Consider the following 21,763-nt stretch of genomic DNA (forward strand, 5'->3'; position numbering starts at 1 on the left):
GTATCAGCCAAGGTTCTCTGTGTGTGAGTTCACATCGGTCTCAGAACAACGTAACCCATTTAGAGCTTTTTAGAAGCGCAAACCTCTAAAAAGCTCCATTTTTCTTGGGAACACATAGTTTTAAATCTATTGCATTGAAGTGTTTAGTTTGCACTTCCAATCTGTTAGGGTCCTGAAGTGCAACTGTAGCCGTCGTTGTTCTGGTTTGAGAAGTTTTCAAAAGACCTTCTTTTCCCGGCTTTCCCGGCTTTTCCCGGCTGTCATTCATCTCCACTCATCAATTAAAAACTATAGACTTGTGACATCTCCATTTCCTCTGTCTCACCCCTGTGGACCGCCGTGTCACCAAGGGCGGTGTTTGCAGGGCGCTACGCGTCTCGCACCCGCACTTCCCCTCCATAGGACATCCTGAATTGAGACATATGAAGGCGTGGTGTCATTAGGATTCGTGGCTGCATTGTAAAAACTTTACATCAGCTGTCACACGGTTTTGTGGGAGCCAGGGAAATCTAGTTCAAAGTGCTTCCTGAAGATGTCGAGGGGGATGCACTCTCTGACCTGAGGCACATCAATCTTATGCATCTGTCAGCTTCTCCTACTGCTCTGTAGATGCTGTCCGGAGATGTTGTGTGATGATTGGGTATATTGTATATTTGTGCTTGTCGTAAACATGTTTCTTTTGGTGCTTCCATGATTATGTGATTGTAGGGTGAGTTGACATAGATAACTGGTAAAGTCATATTGATACTGGACTCCACTGAGATAGTTTTGAAGTTGCTATATTGATAAGATTCTTATAAAAAATGATTGGAAATAAAATTATTCTAAAAGGAGAAAGTTTTATTTTTTCCCCGTTCCATGTGTCCAATTGAAGTTTCCAACTGGATTGTCAAATCTGACTTTTTTAAAGTTGACTGAAAACTCACCAGCTCCGAGTCTGAAATCAGATTTGGCAGCATTGCTGAAAGTTTTAGCAGCTGCAATAATACATTTTTATTTGAGCATGTCTTTCTTTCAAATACTATGTTCTACAGTGTTTTTATCAATTTTATAGATTGACATGCTTCTAAATGGCCCACTGGCACAGGTTATTCTCATTGTCTGTTCATTGTTTATCTTCCATACAAACCGGTATCATTCCCAGCTTTAAGTTCAACCGTCCACTGGAAATGCAGTGCAAAATATGTTATCATTTTTGTTTGAACTCTATATTGAACTGCAATCAGTCCTAACCAATGTTTCCTGCTTCATTAAACATAGGAAATTACTCTTAGTAAACAGTTTTGAACTGTAAACCTGGGAGCACATCCAAGTATTTATAGATGGGGTCAGTAAAAATGCCAGTGTTGGTGATTTATCCCTGCTTAACATAATCTGATTATTCTTTTATGCACCAAAGTAGGGAAACTGGCTAATACAGATGATTCTGCATATTTGGGTTGATTTAGCTGACCTGATTTCAGTTGTGAACCTGTCGGCTCTTGTGACACGTTTTGGTTGGGTTTGAATTGTCTTGGTAATCATAATACAAGGTCTCACTGCAGGTTGATAATGAATTGATTCTGTACATAGTTTTGGTGGAAAAAGTCCAGGCATTATTTTTTCATGGAGGACTGTGGGGAATAAAAGCTGACCTGCTGGAAGAATGTTTTCAGCTTTGGTGCAGCGGTTTTCATTTTGCTCAGGGAAGCAGTCTAAATGAACAGACTGGAAACTGTTCTGAATAGAGACCCAGCCATCTGTCACAATAGCAAGAGGATTTCTGAGGGCAAAAAAAAATCTTGTTTCCATGCACACAAGTGTTAGTACCGTCTAGCTGACTGCAAATTCCTCTGGAAGCATTCAGTCCTTTAAATTTCACTAGTGATGCACAACACTTTGAAAAACCCTTGCAATCAGTTATTGGTTCATTGGCTTCAGATTGGTCACTTGTTTCCATGTTAGATCAGCATCTTCTGAGAACTTTTATGACTGGATCTGCAAGATTTTTTGGAAATAATTATTTGATATTACTTAAAAGTATTGTCCAAATCAAAAAGGGAAATAAATACAAATTTGGCTGGAATAACTGCCTCAAAATTGAGGTGAGATGTCCCTTTGAGAGGACATTGCAGCTGCTTTTCACTATGTTGTTGCTGCACCCCCCCCCCTTCTCTCTCTACTTCTCATTCTCTACTTCCTCTTCTGAGAGGGGAGATGTGCTACCAGCTCTCCGTCTAACGGGTGAATTGAGTTTCCTAAATCTGCTGGGATTTACCCTGTCCAGAACTGAAGTAAACTCTGTTTAAGCTGGTGTCGAGAAAGACTCGCCTGGTTTCTGACGGCGTCCATCCAGATGCCCCACCCTTCTTCCTCCTGTGAATTAGCCAGACTGAACAGCCTGCAGCCAACTAGTTTCACAGAGCACACCTGTTAACGGTCGCTCTTTCTCTATGTTACAACTTGCACTTGTTACTGAACCAGGTTGGTTTTAGTGACTCGGGCGAGTCCCAAGGATGTTGTTTTACATATAGTTTTGGGCTTAAAGCAACCTATAAAATATTTTCCACCTTTTTCTCCCCAGAATCAAACATCATAGCTATTTTACAACCATCAAAGAACTTTGAGGTGAGAGCGGCAGGTCTCGGGTCTTAGGGTGACTTCCTCATGTGTGTAGCGTTCCTCAGTTTCTTGTCTTGCGGCAGGTTTGTTCACCCTTTTGGTGAGTTTGCATTGGCTAGCACTGTTGCTGTGCTTGTTTCATTGGTTGACTGATTGGATAGATGATCTTATATCCATCTTTGTCTTAGAGACATTATGTCTTGATGTCTGTGCTAATGTCTCATGGTTGCTCAATGGTCCTCCTATGTCCGTTGCCTGCACAACCTTTTGTTTGAAAAGTTTAAGTTGTTTAACAATCTGTTTCCAAGTAAGGCATTGGTCATCTCTGCTCTCCTGTTGGTTCCCCTTTTCCCCTAAACTTTCACCTACCATCTACCTCCAACACAAGTTTAATGTCAAAATCACATTTATAACTTCGTTAGCTTCTCTGATTTAGCATTCATTTATAATTTTATGATAACCATAACTTATTAGTTACTCTTATTATAATCTTAATGTGAGTTATTACAGATGTTTTCTGAAAAGAAACCAAGAATAATCCATGATTCTAATTATTTGATACCAAAGTTACAGTTACTTGTTTTACTTGTAACTGTTCCCACAAGTGTAAGTGTAAGTATTATTATAAGTAAACCAATATTAATATAAGTATTTTACTTTGGGTCTTATCAAATTACTCAAAATGTTTAGATTTCATTCTTTAAAACTTTCATGCTTTGAAATAAGGAATAGTTTCAACTATTTTTATAAATCTGCAAGCTGGAAACTTACTTCCTCTTTTTTTTCCAGGAAACCTGCTCTTCCTGTTTCATGACGTTCTCTGTCTCACTATGATTTCTTATGATTAGATAGAAAAAAGAAGTAGAATTAAAGCAAAGTTTGCAGGAGACAAAAGCAGCACACACAACCAGATTGATTTTATTGAAGTTTAAGTCTACTAGATGTCACTGTGATTAATTTTAAAGGTAACTTTATTTATTGTTACTGTTAAACTAAAATCTCCAGCACAACTTATTTTTGAAAAAATGTTTTGAATCTAAAGCCAATAATGAATTAGATCAAATTTCCTTGTATGTTTATTTTTTAAGAAAATTTTATAGTGTGAAAATGTAAACTTTCATCAACAGGAAATGTCCCTTTTCCATTATCTAAAGCCCTTGTGTGAACTTAAGTAAACCTGACTAGTTTTTAAGGGGTAAATATGTCAACATCTTAATGAAGCATCACATGGTTTTGGGTTAACTAACTGTTTTAACTATGTCCTGACAGACTAACCACACACCTCTAACCTTCTTCCCCTTTTAGGCATGCGCACAGTGACACATCACATATCTGTCTTGTCTGATCTGTGTGTCTTCTCGCCCTCCCTAGCCTGAGGATATTATAATTACCCCAGAGGAAGAGCGACGCATCTTTTAGGAGCCACAGGTCAGAAACTCTACTCCTCTACCTCCTCTCTTTCGCGCTCACTCCATGTTTGCTGTGCAGACCGATACTGATTTGCTTTGAAGCCCGCAAGCTTTAAAACGAGTGTTGCCTCCTCAGCCAACCCCCACTTGTACCTGTCTTGACGTTTTGCTTGTTTTCTTTTATTCTTAACTTTTTTCTGCATGACCACACCTGGGCAACTTAGCTGGGATTTGATTTTTTTATTTTTTTTTTTGTGCTTTTCCACCAATAATTCCTGAAGCTACTCGTTCTTGCTTTTGATATTTTCTCCACTTTAACTTGATGATTCCTTTATTTGCTCAAATATTTTTTTCTTTCTGTGTACCTGACGGTGTTTTTAATGGAAGGCTTTCTTGGCTGCCTTGCACTGGTGTTTTGGACTGCAAACTTTGTTCTTTGGCTCTGCTTTTATTTTCCTGAGTGACTGCTCTACACAGCAATTACTCATAGTTTAGCAACTGTAACTCTAGAGCTTTAAAGCTTTTCTCCAAATGCCAAAGTGCTAAGGATATGGCTGCAGTAAGAAAAAATAGTTAATATATTTATTATATAGGCTTAAGTGCATATTTATAAAATTACTGCATGTACTTTCTTCACCCTCAAGGTAACTTTACATTAAGTAACCTGATTATTGGGCACAATATAGATATAAATTGAAAACATGAAAAACAACATGCCATGGGTGTGGTTTTACGCTTTCAAAGAAACAAGTCAGCAGGAGGTTAAAGACAGTTGTCATTTCATTGTGTTAAACAATCAATACAGGATGTTGCTCAGCTCCATTTGATCATGAAAGGAGACTTTAAACACATGTTGGATGTTTTTCTGTTGTGGAACAATTGAAGGTGTAACAGGATGCACGTTTCATCCAAAGGCATCAATCTGCACTTCTGTTGGCTTTTAAACTGCACACTGAAATGTAAAACAATCAATCATTTAAGAGCCTTAAAAGGTTTTTGTGAAGACGAGAAACCTTTTTATGATGCAACGGAGCTTCTGGAGAGCATAAAATGCAAAAAAAAGAAAAAACAGACAATCTTGTTTTTTAAAAACATAAAACTTTGATTCATTTCATAAAAATATGGTTTATAAATAATGCTGCTACTACTAAATAAATAATGTATAGCCTTGTGAAAAAATATTTTGATGACAAAAAACAAACCTGTCTATAAAAGTTACAAAGTGAAGCTTCACTAACTCTCCGGGAATACATGCAGTTATATAACTGTGGAAATATTCTGAGAATGAATTTTTTTCCCTCCACAACTTTTTTTTCTCTGGTGTTTCCCTCGGCATTTCCTTGTGGTGTCTGCTTAAGGTGCTTTTTTTTTTCCTTGTGCAACCCACTTTTCCCTGCATAAGTTTAAGCTTAACCCAGTTTTCTGGTAAATGAAACAAAGTTGCATAGACTTCAGTTTTTTTTATTGCAAATACAAATTTTTCTTAAGTGTGGCAGCTCACTGGAAATTCTTTAGAGTTTTTTATTTTTCAGGGTTTCTTAAACTTGACATGAAGAATTTAATTTTTTTCTAACAACTGTGTACTTGGGACTTAAAATGAGGTTGATTGAAGCAGTGGCTACTCTCATTAGGCAACTGTAGATCTGATGTTGGAGACTTCATGTGACTCGCATCCAGCATGTTTATAAATCTACTGCGCTTTGCGCAGAACCTGCAAAAGAATTGATGCTTAGTGTTGACCAACCAGCTAATTTTGCTTGACTAATTATCAAAAATTGCTGCCTATTTTTGACTGCACAACTTTAAAAATTGTATTTTAGGTTGCACATATTATTTGGTGGATTAAATGAGCCAGAGGTTTGTCCTCAGCTTGTTTGCCAAGTCTTAAAATGATCAAAGTAAAAGAGCTGTGAAGGTGCGTGTCTGTGGGCGGCTGGCCTCTGCCTGTCTGCATCTGTGCTTAGCCACAGTTCTGGTTTTGCTCTTGGCAACAAATAGCTATCTATGTTGGAGAGACGTGTCAAGAGCAGAGAAGACAGCACACCACAGTAGCAATTAAAGTATTCCAATCAGAACAGAGTTAAGTTTATGAAGTAGGAGAACAAATTGGAGATTTTACCCCTAAAAAATGGAAACGCAACAAAAGAACTCTTGAAAGAAAATATGACATGTATTCTCCTTCCTTAAGGGCATAGAAGAAAATTATTTGTGAAAACTTCACTGTGCCTATTTCTTATCCATCCAGAACAGGTTATTAATGACCTTTTACAAATTACCCTGATAAGGAATGTTTTTTCTTGTCTATTTCCTGAATTTAACGAAAGACTGGTTAGTACAGGTGAAATGTTCACAAATTGCCCCTTATCATTTTTTTTTTGCTTAATATTGCTTGATCTATGAAAATAGGTATGGCTACATTAGCTAGCTAAAAGTTGAGACTTCACCTACTTCCCTAGGAAGTAAATGACCCAGCTTTTAAGGAATGAATTGTTAATCTCTCTTTGTAACAGTAAACTGTACTCACTGTGTTGTGCAGAAAAAGAATGCTTGACCCAAATCTGTTGGCCAGATCACGAGAAACCACCATGATAGGTGTTCAAAGTTTTAGGCTTTGCATTGTTTATCCCTTTGTGGTGTGAAGAAAAGGAACGGGGAAATTAGTGTGTTGTGTGCTTGATTGCCAAGTTCAGGAGGACACGCTGTTAGAGTTGAAGCAGCCTGTGGGTGATGGGTGAGTTTTCACACAGCCAACTAAAGGAGATTTGTGTCTCTGCCGGCCAAAATTACCACCATGAAATCAGCGCCTAGAGGAGAGAAAGGAGTCCTGTTGAAAAGCAGAAAGGGTCTGGAAAAATATAGCAGGCTTGAAGGAATTGCTACGGATTCATTAAAGGCTCCTAGACTGGTGGGAAAACCTTGTGACTGTCATACGAAGACCAATTGTATTTATTTACCACTAAGTCAAAAGCAAAAAATAAGAGGATTGCTTAAAAAATTAACAAAGATGTCCAACATGTGATATTCAATTTCAAATCCAGATATAAAGCAGTTTCAAAAAGTATTCACAGCTTCTGAACAGCAGTGTCATGCTGTAGCTTCTTCAGAAGCTCAAAGGAACACTGGCCAAGGGTTTCACAGTTTAACAGCTTTTCTTCTAGGATTGTCCTGAGACCGGGTCAGTGGTTCACCGTCCAGCAGCACATAAACCCATTAAATACATCCAGAGCTACTATCAGAATAGAATATTTGTTAGAATAGCATAAAGATCAAAATTTGTTGCAAGACCTAAAAAAAAAAAAAAAAAGCATCTGTACATCAATTTGAGTAATTTTGCAATGAAGACTGGGCAGGAATATCAATCTAGATTTTGATTCTCATAGATAACGTCTGTGTTAGCAAATGTGGAAAAAGTACAAGAGAGATGCAAAGTGCTGTATGCTGCTTTGTGGAAGATGAAGTCACCTGCAGATGGCCGCTGCTATTTATTGTGTCTTCTGTTTCCTGGTTTGGGACCACAAGACCTTCAGCTGGACTCTCACAGCTTCTGAAAATAGTCTGGCATTACATGCTTCCAGTCCAGCATTGCAGTAGCCTTAAAGAAAAGGCGTAAATTAAAAGGGCCATTATTTTTTTAGAGTGGTGACTACCATGCATCCCCTGATTTTAATTTTGGGTTGCACAAACCCAAATGTGTTGCATTTGAGCTTCACTATATCAAAAATGCATTTTTCTGCAACTTTGTAACTAAAATCTACAACCTTAAAACACCAATATGCATATTAATACATGCATAATGCCAAAACAAAAAAAAATACAGCCAGATGTCTTCAGGGAATGCTTACACTCATGTCTTTGTGTGTGGTATCAAATTACAGAAAAACAATTTTCATATTTCAGAAGTTTCTTCTTCTAGGGTATTTCCTAAACCTGTCTCTGCAGATGTTTGTAGTAAAATTTCCCCACTTTTTTCCTCCTTTAATTAAAAGAGAGGGAGCCTGGTGATTATGTTTTTATACTGGACTACAGAGCCGCATTCAGTGCTTTGACGGGGAACACCACACAGTAATCTTCTAGTTAGCTAACTTCACTTGCCTTCATGTTTATAGGGAAGTTTTTCAGATCCTCCAGAGCCATGTGACTCAGTGCAAGGGTGTGTTGTTTTTAAAAAGCTCACCATCGGCAGACTAAATATACCCTTTACTGGAGCTGACCCTTTATTTGCCTTTGCTGTGGCCACTTAGGGTCGACATGCTTGCTCAGCAGGGGCCTTATGACTAGTAATTATATAGGAGGGTTTCCATTTTCTATACCCTGTACACATCCTTTTTCCTCAGTTTAGCCATCTGGACTGTCATTGATGCGTTACCTAGAGTTTAGGTTTTACCTACTGTTTCTCCTTCTAAACACAAAACGTTGTTTCCAAACTGTTTTGCATTGTATATGAATCCTATAAGTATGATTCATTGCATTAGTAAATGTTAGAGTTGAACTCTTCATCTCATCTGTCATCCTGCAAAATGACCATGGATAAAGTGCAATGATTTTCTGGATCATATGCTGTGGTTATTCTGACCACTGCCCAGCTGTTTTGTGCACTTTGCACAGCTGAGTGAACTTGGTGCGGCTTTATCTGCATATCTCACCTGAAAGCACATATTTGTCTGCAGGATTACAAACCATAGTTGAATAATTTATGTAATTTAATAAAATGTATTGTGTACCAGAATTTAATTGCAAGTCACTGAAAGTGCCATTACTGATGAAGATGGTACTAATTAACTGATTAATCACGCTAAAATCTTTACTTTCTCCTTTTGACTTGCCTAGTGATTGGCAAGTCAAATGCTGAAAAAAAAAAGTTTTTCTTTTTCTTTTTATTTAATGCATCACAACTAAAAGCTCCAGTGTATTTTTTTTTTAAATCCTTTAACAAATGGCATGTTTACTAATGAATGTTGTTCTGGGATTAGTAAAAATTACTGTCATCTGTTCATAACTTAATCCCTATATGCAGTCAAAGAGAGTTGCTTTATGAAGACATCAGGGGTTTGTTGACAAGCGAATGGCATCATGAAGATCAAAGAACACAGCATACAGGTCAAGGATAATTTTGGGGAGAAGTTAAAAGCAAGTTTAGTTTTGAAAACACTATACCAGATCATAAAGGTTTCCTTTTTAAGGTTTACTAAACACATTTAGATGACACAACAAACTTATGGAGAAAGGTGCTTTGGTAAGATGAGACCACAATTGAACATTTTGTTCCACTGGCCAGTGAGTGGCAGAAATTAACACTGCACATCGGGGTGAACTCAGTAATCCACTGGTGTTGGTGGTTAAATCACCATGTGGTGAGGATGTGTTTTGAAGTTAATGGGAAGATAGATGGAGCTAAATACAAGACTATTCTGGACAAAACCCACTGAGAAGTTTCAAAGAACTAATGAGTTGGTAGGATGTTAAATATTTAGCTGCCAATACAATGGATGGTTTAGATCAATGCATGTTAACTTGTTAAAATGGCCCAGTCAAAGTCCAGACCTAAAGCTAGCTGAAGATTTAGGGCAAGATTTATAAATTGTTCATAGAGACTTTGGTTCCAGTTACTTGAGCAATTTTGCATAAGTTGAATAGAAAAAAGACAAAGTTTCTATTTGTAGCAAACTGGTGAAACTATAACTGCTGCAGAAAGAGAGTTCTACCAAGTAGAATGAAACAGAGAGCCGAGTCAGATTATAGTCACAACTACCAAATGTAGGTGTAAAAGTGAGCTGAAGGTTTGTTAGCTGCAGTTTTGAAACTGTGACAAGTTGTACATTCCTGGCTGTGTATGCCAAAAGGATTCAGCTTGACGAGAAATGGAACCCAAAACCTCCTTAGCACCTGGCAGTATTTTAGAACGGGATCTCTGCCCCAGTCAAATCTCATAAGAGGAATCTGATGCCCACAGTTGGCATCATCACATGCACATATAAGCAAGCTCGGCTCTCTGCCACATCTGTAGCCAAACTCCATTAATCTGTAAATGGCACTGGAACAGACATCTGTCCCCATCAGATTTCATCCTTTTTGATCCCTGTATTTCATTTCAAGTGAAGGATCCCTTACTCACTCATTCTGTAGTACAAGGCTTGCCTCCAACATTACTGTAGTTTGGAAAAAACTTCAAAGAACACATGTAAAAATGCAGCATTATAATATATCGGAGTTATATGAACATCCAGTCTCTTTCATCTCAATACTTAATGTAAAGAAAGAAAAGTAAGGGAATTGTGTTTATCACAATTGATATAGTAATCACAGCGTGATGTAAAAGCAAACACCACACAACCTTTCCAATATTGAAGAAATGGAAAGTCAGCAGCACCAGGGATTTGTTTTAATTTGGAGTTCTTCCCCCATAAAAACTTCCAACCATGTTCAGAATTAAAGAAGCACTTTGACTGAGAGGTAACAAGAGTAGTTCAGTTGCCTTGTACTTAAGCACTTCGGATTGTCGGCCTGTATCATTTCCACAGCTGGGTGAGAACTGTACAGATGTCTGCCTACGCCGGCCAGTCATTATTAAAAACAAAGTCTGGTATCTTGCTGTTGAGGGATTTTTGGTAATACTTCAACTTAATACACCAGGTATGAAGAGCTAAAGGAAAAATTTAAAAAAGCAGTCTAGCATATAAACACTTGTGCCAAGTGAGACATTCTTTCCAGTAAATACAAACTACTTCTAGCAGATTTCCTGTTCCATTGTCTGTGTGTGGTATTACATCAAGAGAGGAAGCCAAAAAAGATTCTTGGGTTACATCAGCTAAAGGAAGAAGAGCATCTCTGTATTGATGCTGATGACAGGGGGAATAGCTGGAAAAGAGGAGCTCCCGCGAGGTCGGAGATGTTGGCAGGCGCTGAATGTCTGGCTTCCTTAAGTCCAGCCTCCATTCTGCTTTGGATCCTCAACTCTCTCTCTGCTGACAGGATGCTGAGCTTCTTGTCGCACTCTGCATTAAAATGAGGTGGAAAGTGGTGAACCCACTTAATGACAAGTGGGTCTGGTGTTTTGCGAGGGAACTAGATGGGAGCCAGTTGATCTAAGTTGATTACAAGGCAGGGTGTAGATGAAATTTGCTTCACAACTATTAAATAGAACAGGAAACTATAACTTTTTTTACTCAACTTTTTTTTTCTTTACTGTTTGCTGCAGTTTTCACTCCCCTGCAGAAGTCTGGATTGAGGTTATCTTCATCTGAGCCTTTTTTTCAGGGTTTTCCCCTCAGATGATTTGTTACATTCTTAGCAAAAAAACATTTTCACTGAGGAATCTGGTGCCTCATTTCAATCATTTTCTACTTTACAGAAAAGATTGGATGATGAGACAACTATGGTACTTTTGCATAGAAACGTATAGTTCATATATGACAGAATTTTAATTTGTAAAGCTAGCAGTCATCCTTCTTCACTGACATTTAAAACATTTAACATGGTGTTAATTTCATGTTTGGAAGCAGGTTGATAGGTGAGTTGCTGGTTTGAACCATTGCTCCATCCTTCTAAGTCATTGTGTTCTTGAGCACTTAACCACTTTACCTGCCTTTACCATGCAGACTATTTACCATTTTGCTCATCATCTTCAATTCATGTCTATAGTACATTGGGGAAAGTATCCACACCTCTATAAAAGGTTTTTGAATTTTGTCACCCTACAACCTCAAACATCAAAGTAATTTACTGTGATTTTACAGGATGGACCAATACAGTAGTTTTGTTTCTACAAATAAAAGTCTGAAAGCAATGCAATTACAGCTGCAGGTATGTTGAGGTATGTCTCTGCCAGCTTTGCACATCTAGCAACTGGAATATTTGACCATTGTTCTGTGGAGAACCACTTACCCTCAGTCACACTGGCTGCATGTGTACAATCATTGTCCTTTCACCGCTATACCACCGCTTTCACCGCTATTTCAGCTTTGCTTATCTTTTCATCCGTTCTGGTCTTGTTCCACATCTCTGCTAAATAAATGTGCCCCACATCATGTTGCTGCCACCATGTTTCACTGACAGGGGGTGAAGGTTTCAGAGTGACATGCAGGGTTGGCGTTTTGCTCATGTTCTCTTTTTCTAACCCAAATTTTCTCTCTCTCGACCTGAAGACCTTTGACCTGAATTTTATTTAGAAATATTCTGATCTGCTTTGTGTTTGTATTTTATTGGTATTTACAATACCAATAAAATATAAGTAGTTTGTTGCTAAAATGTGAAACAAAGTGGAAAGGTTCAAGGAGTATGAATACTTCCAGGAGGCACTAAATGCTCTATAATATTTTGCTGAAGTTTTTTTTTTTCTTAAGAAACTGCTTACCTTAAAGTATCCAACCTCTGAAATTATTTTGGCTACTTCTTAAAAGACTTATTTACAGGCCAGGTAGATTTAGATCCAAGCCAAAAATCAGCACTTGGTACATTTTAGTCTTAAAACAAATGGAAAAAGAGAGCAGAATAACTTGGAGGAGCCAGCTACTTTAGTCATGGAGCAATGGCACCAATGTAAGAAAAAATGGCCAAGACTCAAGCGCTCAAATAAGCTCTCACTTCTTGTTTCCTCTTTCCTGAACTTGAACTTGTTGGACGACCTGCCAGTGTCTGCAGCCAGCTAACACCACAGTGCTGAGAACGTCAAGGCCCCAAACAGGTGTCCGCTCTCTGCCCAGTCAGTAGAGCTGAGCTGGGAACACAAAGGGCTCAAAGAGACCAGCCAGCATGGTTACAGTCTTAAATATCCCCAGGCCACTATGGACACAACTACATTTCTCAGCAGCATTGACTCATGAGTGTGGGCTCTTTCTGCTACTGTAACACTGAGTCTCAAACGGTTCTGAAGCCCAGGGTTTGCCCTAAATGGGGGTGAGAGTAGCAGGAATGATGGAGGCCATCATGAGTACAAATAGATGGTTGAGTCTAGTGGGAAACTGTTCCTTATGGAATTTGCCCAAAGGGGATTTTAAATTTTTTTTTTTTTTATCTCCAAGCGTAAACACAGAAAATATTGTCCGCCTGAGCTCTCTGACATGTCTTCAGTGTTTCTGCTGTGATCATCTGAGATTTTCACCCTGTACTCAGATCTCATGGACTTGTGTGATATTTAAAATGTCCAGCTTGCATTGGGGGGCCCTTGCTTATGGCTAAGCTGTCCTGGCATTTAGGCTGGCAAGGCAGCAAAAGAACTGAAAGGGGTTCGAGGGGGAGGTAAAACCTTTCTCTCTATTCATTGTCGACTACTCCTCAGTGATTACGCGGATGTGAGACAGGGTGGAATGGAGTCGAGTGGAGGCTCCCCTCATCTTCTGCAAACAATGGATGCTTGTGTGTTTGGCTCCCCCCGTTTAGCAGAATGGAGTCCATGGTTGAGCCTGAAGCTGGGATGGCATTCCAGCCCTAGCAGATTTTGTTTGTGAAATTTCTGAAGGGTGGAAGGTTCAGTGTTGGTAAAGGTCATGGCCTAAAGACCTTGTTGTTCTCATTTAGAAATGGATCAATAATCAATTATAATTTCCCTTCTTTGTCTCATATTGGATTGAGCCTGACTGATTTTACGTACTGCCATGCCATATGATACATCTCTCCCCCCAAACTGCTGTGGGACGGACTACTAACCTAAATTTGAGCTTAATGAGCCACAGTACGGGCACCAGGTCATTAAAAGCAATCAACAATGATTTATTTGTTGTGTTCTTTAATTTATTCAGTAAATCTGAATGAGAAAATATTTTAGTACAAATAACTGTAAGTTAGCTAAATACCATACAGTGTTTGTGGTATTTGTAGACGTTAGAATTTAGTTGATAATATTCTAATTCCTGGTTATTTGCTAACCCTTCATCTGCCAGTACCAGTTATATTGTTTTAATTTTTCTTTTAGAACTATAATAAAATAAAATATAAGAACATAATTTGAATGTTTATTTTAAAATGAGCTTTTAAAAGCAGCAATAAGGCTTCATTTGGGCACTATCGATTGAAAGTAGCTTTTAAAACAGAAATAGAAACAAAGGTGCAAACTGGTGGTGACGGGGGTTATATTTAATATTTAATAATATTGGGAACAAAATTGATTACTATCTTATGTCTGATTAATGTAGCTAGTATTACAAGAACATACGGCTTGATGAAAAAATACAGGTCCTGTTTCCTAAATGTTAAACTTCTCTAAATCCAGCATGATCCATGAATGACTTCAAGGAAGCAACTTTGTAATTCTCCTTCCTGTCATCCGCTGAAAGCCTTACACTCTCACAGCCTGAAAGAATTGGAGACGCATCTGAACATTCAGCCTTTGTCCGTTATTCTTGCAGTTTTGTTGGGTGCCTATCTGAAGTGGTCCTCTGGCATGAGATGGGTACACCCTGGGCATGTTGCCAGCCAATGCCACGTTTTTTTTAATGTGGAAGGAAACTGGAGTACCTAGAGAGTCGGTAACTATTGGGCAGCCAGTAGTCATGGGTAATCGGTCAGTTTCTTGCTACATCTCTAGTTTATTTTTTTTATGGGTTCATTTGTGCTTCTTGGTTAAGCACATTTGTTTTGCGACTGGTCCAACCATTTTGCAGTTTTCTTGCTGGTACTTTACATACTTTCAATTGTGCAGTGATATAAAACCAGAATAACCTGCTTAGTGCAGGATCGCATTGCTTACTCAGTGGTGAAGTGTGCACAGATCTTGGAACTTGCCTTTTTCTCATTGCTGCCACTAAAACCTTCTTTCATAAGACACCGGATGCACATGGCTCCCTAAAGGCCAACATCCTGTGTTTAAATGAGACACAAACCAGGGTACGAGGCTTTAACACAGCAGCTCTCACATGACTGGATCAGCAGAAAGGAAGCACATAAGCTTTACAATTGAATTATGTCATTTAATCACCCTCCCAGCTGAAGCCTTTTCAGTGTCAACAATAATTGAGTAAAAGGAGGTAATTGGTCTTCTGCGTGAGTCACAATGAATTGAGCTGAGTGTAGTGAAAACTGACCTTTGAGATAATTTTGGGTTCTCTGTCTTGCTTTTCTCAAGCTGCGATAAATCTGGCCAGATTTAGAGACAGGACTTAGAGCAGATTTAGAGATTTATTGCAATATTTTACTAATGTTTTAAAGCTGTTTTTTTTTCTCCAAACATTTTATTTGAAACTTAGAAACTAGTGGTGTCCCGATACCAGTGTCAAGTACTTGTACTTGTAAAAGCAAGCCGATACTACAAACCGATACCACTTTTCTGCTGGATTTTTCTTGAGGGCTGGGTTGCGGTGCAACTCGAAGATAAACCACACTTCATACTAGGAGGTGGTGGTAACACACCAATACGTTATTTGTTGATCCTCCTAAAAAAAAAAGTCTGGAGATATTTCAAGGTAAACACAGAGGATACTAAACAAGCAGACTGCTCTCTGTGCTCAGCCGAGTTGTCGAGAGGAGGGGGGGAAATTGAGTTTAGATCAGGCCTACAAAGTCCAACCTAGCCTGGCCCAGATCCTATCCCACTAAGTAACATTTGTTAAAGGCGCGATCCCGAAATAAACCCAACATATTATTTTAAATCAGCTTTTACTGCTTTTTTTGTTTGTTGTTGTTAGACCACCATTAGAGTAAGCAGTGTAACTTATCCCATTTTTAGCTTTTGTCACCTGCGATGTGTGGGTGACACCCCTACTTGGAACATTGTGATTTTTTCTGAGTTTCCAAAAATAAAACAATCAAGATAAAGACCAAGCCAATGTCATATTGTTAATTATTTATTCTGCTGTATTTTAGCCATTTTATCAATAAGAGAACTTTTGTCAAATTTTGTAAGTTGTTATAAGCATTAGAACTGGTTTTATAAACTATCAGAACATCAGCCACGTGAGGACAGTCTAGATAAAAAGGATACCTGCATAAATGGGACAAATCAGCTTCATCAAGTCTTTATCATGCACTTCTCTAGGAAAGACAGAGGACAAAAAAAAGTCATAGTGATTCATCATATTGACAAATGGAAAAAGACACCAGTGTCTGATAAAGGATAGATACCAGCAGCTTTGTCATGAAGGCTTTGGTTATTGTCGTCATCACCAGAGGCAAGCAGATCAAGTTTTTTTTCTTTTTTTTTCCATCCTCAGAGCGGTAACAGGTGTAATTTCCTTTCTGCGAGGTGAAAGGTTAATACCCATGTTGTTGACAGAAATTAAACATACACAACAAATTTATATTATAAGTTTATTGCTGATCGGGTGTGATCATTTTAGGTCTGGTGGATGAAAAGAAGGAAAAAGGTGGAGGGAACCAGACATAAAACAAAACGAATTTCTGGTGTTTTCTGCACCTGAAGCTGTGTAATTTAATATTCCAAAAGGCTTGAAAATGTTAATCTGCCATATATGTTTCTTCGTCTCTCCAGCAACCCATATCCAAGTTGGAACGGCGTCCCTAAAGGTTTCAGGACCCCTGCCTTTATATCTGCGCTTCCTCCAAGATTAAGTTTAATTATTCAGAAATGGCACAAAATCTTTATCCAAATGTCTGGCTCCAAGTAATTTTGCCCCTTTACTAATTTGTAGCTCCTCCATTTCATACCTAAATATTGCCATTTTGTTTCATCCATCTGTTTTGCACTTGTAAACAACCAATTTTATAACATTGTATTTAAACCGTTCTGTAATAGTTTCTATTTATAAACAATAGTTTTATGCTTTAACAGCTTGTTTGTATTTTTTTTTTTTTTTTGAGGTATGGGGATAAATGCACATCATACATAACACACATTGATTTGAAATTACCCCTTGCTGGCAGAGTCCCATAACCACATTTCTGTAGAGCAGAATGAATGCTAAACAATTAGCAGAACATTTCTTTAAATTATTGGTTTGTAAAGTGATGATGACATGTCTTGCTTGACAGATGGTAAATTATCTAAATGACTAAGGTTCAAAATGTAGGAGAGGCAAAATTTCTAGGACCTCATAAATTAGCTCATTTTCTCTGACAAACAGCCCAAAAATACATATTTTGTTTATATTGGTATTTAGAAAAGCAGCAGATCCTCTTAAACCATGGCTGGAGCATTTCTGTTACTTTATAATTTTATGCCTGTCTGAATTGTCCTTAGATCTGTATGACTCATGAGCCCATAAACTGAATACAGAAACTAGAGAAGTAGATGATTGCCATCTGTGTTTTAGAAGGAACTTATTGATTGGCTGCTGCAGTGCTTCTGCTGGGCTTCATGTCTTTGTTTTTGATTCATTGCAGATTTTATTCTAATGTGTGTAACATTCAGTACACAAACCTTTTACTGAAACAGGATGAGTCTGCTTTCGAGAACTTAAAGTTGGTTCCCCCCATTTGTTAGTTTCCACTGCATGATGTCACTCCATTTAACAAACTTTAGATTTCTGTGACGGGGAAAGCAGATGAAGGTTTCAGTTCATTGACTTTGAGTTGTTCTTTTTGTGCTCTTGCAGGGGAAACTTCACAGTTCCAAAGCTTTCAGAGTCCAATATGGGATTTGGAGTGCTAGGTGTTTTTCTGGGGCTCCTCCTGGAGGTTTCAACCCACGGACCACACAGTGTTCCTCGAACTTCCTGGAAACGCCAAGGTAAAGCTGCTCGCAGTAAATATTCTGACTTGATTAAAAGCAGTAAATCTACCTGCTGCATTAAGAGAGAAAGCTGCAGATAACCTAAAGGAGTAGAAAAGATAATACTGATACTGAAGGGATGCTGAACTGAAAGTTGTGTACACATTTTCATCTTTTACTTCTAGATTTAGAAATATGTCAAGCATCTGATTTCTTAATTTTTGGCAAAAAAATTAAATCTCACTTCTCTATAAAAGCCATCTCAGTGAGAAGTAGTGTTTCTCACTATGAGTCGATATCTTTACTCAATCTCAAAACAAGAAACACGAGTAACGGATATAAAGTTCACTGGCTCTGCTGGCAGAGCAGGAGGAACAGAGCGTTCACACGGTCTTTATATGTCAAACTCTTTCAACTCAGCGTCTCATGTTCACAATAGTACATTTAGTTTCACCTGTTGCCTAATTCTATCAGGAGAAAGTAGCTCCAGTCTCAAATTAGGTGAATGGTTCTATGAAGAAAAAGTTCTCATTGCTGGCTACAGAAATAGTTGAGGTAACTCGGTCTCCGAGTGAGAACAGCAAGAGTGATTCCTCTTTAAACTCTTCTGTCACCCAGCCGCATTTAGTCGCCTGTTGAGGCTATTTATTTTGTTTGTGACCTGCATTTGAAATTAAAACCTCCAGTAGTAAGAGACTTCAGGTTGCAGTCTTTGGAATAGAAGAAAAGGTGATTACATTTGCTGTCATGTTGCTTCAAACCAGTTCCACACGCAGCAGGAAAGATAATTTCCATTACTGTTTTAAAAAGACTTCAATAGAAGAGATGAAATGTCTTAGGAGTGAGAAGACATGAGTTCAAGTTACATTGCCTTTCAAAAGAAAAAAGTATTCATGACCCTTGAACTTTTCAAAAGGCTTTCACAAAATTTTACAATTTAAAAAAAACCCTGAAAAGTTCATTGTGCATATTTATTCAGCCCTTTCTAGTCAATACTTTTAAAAACACATTTTGCTACAGTTAAGGCTTCAAGGATTCCTGTTTATGTATCGACCAGATTAGATGATTTTATTTAGAGGCATCTTATTAAAAGGGGCTGATTTTGTAATGTATGTTACAGTTTTCAGATTTTAATTAGAGATTTTTTTTTAAATGTTGCATTCTTTTCCTTCCCATTAACAAAATCTAACAAACAATACTTTGTCTTGGTCCATCACATAAAATCTCAATACGACGTTTGTCACGTTACAACCACAAAGAGTTTGAATACTTTTAACAGGAACTTTCTATTCATCTAACCTGCATGAGCTGCTTAGATGAGAATTAAGACCAGCATTTTATTTCAGTCAATTTAAAATCAGTCCTCAAATCAAACGTCATGAATTGAATTTCCTGTATTGTACTGACAGCTTCAAAAATGCTGATCTAAATGTATAATGACCAGCTTAATTTAAACTCTATACGGTTTAATGTAGATCGATTGGTGGTTTCCTTAGCTGTAAATGTGGTCTCATCACCAAACATTATTCTCCTCAGATTTGGACCTCATGGAGTTTTCAGAGCCTGGCATCTTTAACTATTCGACGCTACTGCTGAGTGAGGAAAGAGGTGCTCTGTATGTGGGAGCAAGGGATGCCATTTTTGAGCTCAACAAGAGGAATGTGACGGTCAGGAACCAAAAGGTGAAAGAGTGGGAATAATGGTGCTATCACAGAATAGAGAATATTTTTAAAAATCTAAGTTGTCATGTTTGATTTATAGGTTCAGTGGAAAGTTGCAGAACATCCCATGGAGATGTGCACACGTAAAGGAAAATCAAGAGAGGTTTGCTAGATAAATACATTTTCCGCTTGTTTCACACAAGCTTTTCCTGTCTGAATCTATGATGTACAATTCAAGATTGTAAATAAAACTGTCCTGTTCCAATTCAGAGGGACTGCCCCAACTACATTCGAGTGCTCCAGATAGTGGATGACAAGCGGCTTTACATCTGTGGCACACATGCTTTCCAGCCTCAGTGTGATTACTTGGTAGGCTAATGGTCCATTACACTTTTAACTGGGAATGACACACTACATGCACCCACTTATCATTAGCATGACTGACTTATATGAGCTTGTTTGTTTCAGAATCTTGCAGACTTTTCTATGGAGGGTCGACCTGAAGATGGCAGAGGAAAGTGTTCGTTTGACCCTTCGCAGAGCTTTACCACCGTCATGGTCGGTAAGTTGAGGCCAGCTTCGGCTCATTTCACAAAGAGCTCTTTTGGTTGAAGGCCCTGCATTAAAATGGATAATAATCTGTAGTAATCTCTTGTCATGGCGAGGGAAAACTGACTTGGCTTCATTCTCCCATCAGATGGAGACCTCTATTCTGGGACAGCTTATAACTTCTTAGGCAGTGAACCGATTATTTCCAGATATTCCCCATCCCATTCCCTGCTGAGGACAGAGTACTCCACATCATGGCTCAATGGTGAGTTTGGACCATATTTCACAGGTGGTTTATCCAGCTGAAAGATACTTCAACATGCTGCCTGACAGAGACAAATATAAGTTTGGCATTTTTTTGCCATCTTGACTGTTACAACATCCCACACATTCAGTTTGTGACTGATTTTAGTTTTTCTGTGCACAGAACATGCAACCCGCAACTTCTCATTTTTACTCAGACACTAGTCTGTTAAAATGTCACGGCGTGACTGGGCCTAGCTAGAACTTAAATGTGTTCTGGGAAAGTCATTCTCTTGTAGATTTGAATTTATGATGGGCCACTAATGATGCAGAAAAAAAAATTAATTCCTGAGGATGATGCTGCCTTCACCATGTTTTGTTGTAAATATGTTGTTTTTCTTTGATGACCATTTTTGCACCTTTTGGAATCTTGATCTGAAAGTTCAAGTTTAGTTTCCCCAAATTACACATTTCTGGCAAAGTCTGGTTTCTGTGTTGCAGCTTACTTCTAAGACCAAATGTATGGCGGACATGTACACACCTACATCTCAGCAAATTAAAATATCATTACATTTTCAGGAACTCACTTCAAAAAGTGAACCATGCGTGTACGCACAGTGATAGTTTCATGCCTTTATTCCTGTTAATTTTGGTGTTATGACTTAGAATTGACTTCTGAGAATTTGAATACAACATACAACGAATAAAAGTATTTTAATACAGTAACTGTATAGCATATGTGCTCAATATTTAGGTGGGGGTTAGCAATGGAGAATCTATCTTGGTCTCATTATCTCCGAACTGTAAACTCCTGTAATCTAAAATAAACTGTGCATACTATGAATTAAACAGCTCAATTCTACACATCTATTCAGGATTGATGTGTAGAATTTTTCTGTAGATAAATGGGCTGTAAAAAGGATTTTTATTTTGGTCTGAACCTCTTGTATCACCAGCGTATTTATCTGTCCTCTCCATGTGTGCTCATTTCAGAGCCCAGCTTCGTCTTTGCAGATGTGATCAGAGCCGAGAAGCACAGAGGAGACGGCGAGGACGACAAAGTCTACTACTTCTTCACCGAAGTGTCAGTGGAGTACGAGTTCTTTGGCAAGCTGCTCATTCCCAGGGTGGCTCGCGTCTGTAAGGTCAGCAGACGCTGTGCACCATCTGCTCCTACCTGCAGCATGCTCCTTTTATCCCCGTTTCCATGTTGTTGTTGTTTATGGATCGTTCTCAGATTCCAATCTTCTGTATGTTTTCTGATATTTTATTCAAATCTTAAGTAATTTCTTTTGTATTGACTTTTAGTTAATAAGAGTGATTATTATAGTTGTGCAACATTTGTTAGACAACAAACTACCAGCAGACATTAGCTTATTATGACTGATGTGTAAGAATTCGAATATAACTTTGTTAAAGACTCGAACACAATCCACCAAAATCTATCAATTCAAGTAAAATTCTTACTCTTCCCAGAAAGCTCTAAAATGATGAAAATGTATTGTTTGTTTCTCGCAGAATATGAGAGAGGTTTTGGTTTACCGCCTTTGTCATTTTTTAAGGTGGAACCATGGCAAAGATGGAAATGAGTTCTTCAGTGGAGTTTTATAGAAAAATATCTAGTATTTTTGTGGAACATAACTGAAGAACTTTTTAAAGATAAAGTAGTCAGTCTTAAATTTTTTCTTAGTTTCTGCCAAATG

General features: G+C 38.2%; 1 protein-coding gene across 4 annotated transcripts in view; it reads left to right on the forward strand.

Moving 5' to 3' along the window:
• The window catches only part of sema4d (semaphorin 4D), a 42,310-nt gene that overhangs the window by 11,783 nt on the left and 8,764 nt on the right, over positions 1-21,763 (forward strand). For 3 of the 4 annotated variants that reach the window (XM_023338100.1, XM_023338098.1, XM_023338099.1), the window contains exons 3-9: positions 17,492-17,625; positions 19,144-19,289; positions 19,369-19,431; positions 19,539-19,637; positions 19,737-19,830; positions 19,966-20,082; positions 21,054-21,205. In XM_023338100.1, the coding sequence (XP_023193868.1) occupies positions 17,492-17,625; positions 19,144-19,289; positions 19,369-19,431; positions 19,539-19,637; positions 19,737-19,830; positions 19,966-20,082; positions 21,054-21,205 (805 nt within the window). Of the gene's footprint in view, positions 1-3,972; positions 4,030-17,491; positions 17,626-19,143; positions 19,290-19,368; positions 19,432-19,538; positions 19,638-19,736; positions 19,831-19,965; positions 20,083-21,053; positions 21,206-21,763 lie in introns of all 4 variants that reach the window. The other variant, XM_014473956.2, reaches the window with a different exon arrangement.

Source organism: Xiphophorus maculatus, chromosome 8 (genome assembly GCF_002775205.1).
Source record: "Xiphophorus maculatus strain JP 163 A chromosome 8, X_maculatus-5.0-male, whole genome shotgun sequence".
Lineage (NCBI taxonomy): Eukaryota > Metazoa > Chordata > Actinopteri > Cyprinodontiformes > Poeciliidae > Xiphophorus > Xiphophorus maculatus.